This window comes from Limulus polyphemus, unplaced genomic scaffold (genome assembly GCF_000517525.1).
Source record: "Limulus polyphemus unplaced genomic scaffold, Limulus_polyphemus-2.1.2 Scaffold2960, whole genome shotgun sequence".
NCBI lineage: Eukaryota > Metazoa > Arthropoda > Merostomata > Xiphosura > Limulidae > Limulus > Limulus polyphemus.
This window is the reverse complement of record NW_013668570.1, coordinates 69,106-72,948: the sequence shown is the minus strand read 5'-3', so window position 1 is coordinate 72,948 and position 3,843 is coordinate 69,106. Positions and strand designations below refer to the sequence as shown.

The window sequence follows — 3,843 nt, the reverse complement described above, 5'->3', positions numbered from 1 at the left end:
CCGGTACGACGTAACTTAAGTACACTACTCGTAGTAGTAGTAGGGTAGGGTAGAAGTATATAAGAGAAATAATATAGTTATTAGAAAACAAAATGTAAGATTATTTAGAAGGATTTAGAGATTATATAAATGAAATTTGACAATTTTCAGATAGAAAAAAATATTTTTAATCTTAACATGAAAATCACTTTGCACTTGGTGCAGTTAACATTTTGACTCCATATATTCATGTAGAACATTTTAGTAAAAATACTTCATCAAAAATTCTGATTTTTTGTCCACAAAATACCTTTTATGTTTACTGTAAGCTTGTGAAATTTTGTGAATATACACAAAACATATTAAAGGTTACAGTATGGAAACACTAAAGATCAATTTAGGGTCATGAACTTGGCCAAACTGACTGAGCTCAGAGCAAGAGTTAAACACTTTAAAACCTATGATAAAATTACTTTAAATGATTGTAATGTAATTCAACTTACTTAAAGCATAACCATTATAAAATGTACTATAATCATAAGAAGAAAGAATTTTTTTTTATCTTACAAGGAAAAAAGAAAAAAAAGTAATTTATGTTATTGGCTTTTACCATATTTTATTACAATTAGAAACTTATATTCAAAGAGTAAAAACCTCGCCCTGCCAAACGATGAAACTGCCTCCAAGTGAGTGGCCCTGATACAGTGTAGGTAACTTCCCAAATCCCCTGCATAGTCTTCTTTTGCACTGCAACCTGAAGTAGTGGTTGGATCACTTTAAATAATCTCACTATGTCATAGTTACTGGCTGGAAGTTTAGCTGTAAAAAATATTTGGTTATATAATATCAATAAACACAACCATTAAAAAACAGATATTGGTGAAAGTTACTCACTAAATATTACCTTAAGGGAAAGATTCACTGAACATAGCCCTTAAACTCCAGTCAACTTGAGCTTACTCCTACCTAAATTCATAACTTCATTCACAGACGAGGCAAAAAAAAAAAAAAAGGTGCAGCACAAGAGGGAAGGTCCTACCTAAATTCATGTGTTTAATGTGAACTGCACTGGTGCATGATGACATAATCAGACAACAACAGCCCTCCACCAATAGGAGGGCAACACAACCTATATGTGCAGTAACTCTCCCTATACACTTGCACTCATAACTTCATTCACAGATGAGGCAAAAAAAAATAGGTGCAGACAAGTGGGAAGGTCAGGCAGACATATCTATTGGAAATACATTTTAAGATTAGGAACATTTTAATTTCTAAGATGACAACTTTTTCACACAGAAATGCAAGAATCCCAGGTTGAAGTGATGGAGGGGCTGACAGCTCCCTTCAGAAAGCACCCATATAGAAGCCTATGAAGTGTGACACTAAATGCCAAAAACTCCATAGGGCAAACCTCGACTAGAGTATTCTCTTTGCCCAAGAAGAAAAAGAGGGAATAGTGAAAGAGCCTGAAGTGTCATAGGGATGACCAAATGTGATAATGATCAACCAAGCACCCACACGCAAGTTGTCAGCAAACCAATATGTGTAGTGTGATTAGGGCAAGATCAGACTGTATGATGTATGCTCACTTTGACTTTACTGGACAGACTCTAGCTGCAGGAGAAGGGCACAATAGCTGTAAAAGGGGTAACCCATACTACAATGACAATGCCACCACCACCCTTCTTCTCACTATATTGTGCTAAGCCCAATCAGTTTGAATTCTCCATGGTCCACTACTCCAGCAGCTATGAATTGGTAAGTGGCAAGGGTTTCTCATGTTCCACTTGAAGAAGGAGGAAGGATAATTCACAACGGAGAGATCTGAAGAAGTGCTCGGATTCCAATTGGACCATCAACCAGAAAGGTCTTTAACTGAAGACAGGGCAATGAGTGACCCCAAAAAACTCTATTTTTAAGACAGCAAGTGCAAGCAAAAGAAATGGTCGGCCACAACCTTGTTGCTGGCTTTTGCTATATTAGTCAACAGAATTGTAACAGTCTGGATTCAGCATTCAAGTAAATTTGTATACCATGAGGATACCTCAACTGGTCTTGTAGAACACCTTATCTCACAGTGCGCACTGGTGGAAACAAAGCAAATGGCTGAACACGTTCCTTTATTCTGGCTTGATGCAGATTCTGGGAAATAAACATACGCAAGGAAGCAACACCAATCATCTTGCAGGTTTCTGTTTGACAGAAAAGAAGGAGAGAAATAAAAAGAGAAACATCAAAATCCTGCAGAAGATTAAACAGCCAGAAGGTGAAAGTGATGAGCAACAAACGTGTGAGGAGTTCTCCACATGCTTGCATGGAGGATCTTGTCTGAGAGCCGGCAAAAATGAGGAGGAGGAAAATGAGAAAGTTAACAACTAAAATGCAAAATAGTCTGTGAGCATCTACACCTAAGGAAGAATATGCCAACCCGAGGAGTTGATGGACCCTTCCAGTAAGGGTAGAAGGAGAGACATCCCTGGAAGAAGAGGGGTCCCAGGATAGGAACAGATGATGGTGGAGACACCAAAAGACACTATAAGGAAAAACAAACAGCCCAAAAATTACCCAGGAGCTGATCTGGGTTTGAATGAGCATAGAGGTGAGAGACAGAAGGAAGGGAAATAAGAGAGAGAGTATAGTTACCCTCTTTATCAGAAGCAATCTGAGGGAGTAAGGACCAGTCTGAGTAGAAATAGGAGTAAATAAGTGCAGTGGAAGAGGGTGCAACATCTGAACAATGGCAAACACAGGTGAAAAGATGGATTAAAGAAGTCTTGAGAGAAAAGAGGTAAAAATATCAAGAAGACAACAGGACAACAACAGGACATGTGCAAGAACATGCAAAACCAAATTAAGAACCTAGTCAGGCATGAGAGTCAGGTGAGTGGAGGTCTTGCAAAATGACATACCTCTACATAGTGTCATAAGCCTTCCCTGATCAAGATTTCAAGTCGAATCAAATGGTCCATGGTAGAGCACAGCTTATGGAAACAACATTGGGTAAGCAGGAGGAGGCTGTTTGATTCAAGGAACCAAACAAGACAAGCATTAACCATCCTCTCAAAAACCTTACAGAGACAGCTAGTCAAAGCAATAAGATGATAATTAGAAGGAATCTTAGGATCCTTCTCAGGCTTCGACAAAGATACGACAATAGCCTGGTAATAAGTGTCAGGAAAAATGTTCTCCAGTCAGATCCAATTAAAAACAACCAGAAGAAGAGCAAGAGAGGCAGGAGAGAGATGGCACAGCATCTCATAGTGAATGTCATCGGGCCCAACTGGTGTACTGCCGATGAAGAGTGAAATTAAGTTTCACCAATGTAAAAGGGCAATTATAGTCATGGCGACAATCAGCCCGAAAAGAAAGAGGTGATTGCTCTGCTCTAGACTTGGTGTTCAAGAAGGCAGGGGGAAGCAACAGAAGTGCTGACGAGATAAGAAAGGCACTTCCCGAGAATATCAGCGATGCTCTATATGTTGCAACTTCCTGGCCATTGGATAGCATGATGGAAAGGGGATGAGAAGCATACCTCCCATTGACCTTCCAAATCTTGTCCAATATGATTTTAGGACTGGTAGTAGAAGAGATGCTGGTTGTGAATGTAATTCAAGATTCCTTTTGGCTTTGACATCTAACATGCTGAGCATGGACAAGAGCCCACTGGAAAGCAATGCAGTTGGAAAGAGTGGGATACCAGCGAAAGATATCCCACACAAGTTTCTAAGCCTTCCATGCTTGTTGGCAGGCAGGAGATCACCATGGACAAGAATATCTTGGGAAATGTGCCAAGAATTTGAGGATTGAACCAACAGCTGCTTGAATGATACAATCAGTTACTGCTAATGGCTGGAGACGGCT

At 39.5% G+C, this 3,843-nt stretch overlaps 1 protein-coding gene across 3 annotated transcripts in view; it reads right to left on the bottom strand.

Annotated features, from left to right (window-relative positions):
* The window catches only part of LOC106468311 (mediator of RNA polymerase II transcription subunit 13-like), a 98,033-nt gene that overhangs the window by 26,834 nt on the left and 67,356 nt on the right, over positions 1-3,843 (bottom strand). For all 3 annotated transcript variants that reach the window (XM_022396655.1, XM_022396656.1, XM_013928729.2), the window contains one exon: positions 634-798. In XM_022396655.1, the coding sequence (XP_022252363.1) occupies positions 634-798 (165 nt within the window). The remainder of the gene's footprint in view (positions 1-633; positions 799-3,843) is intronic.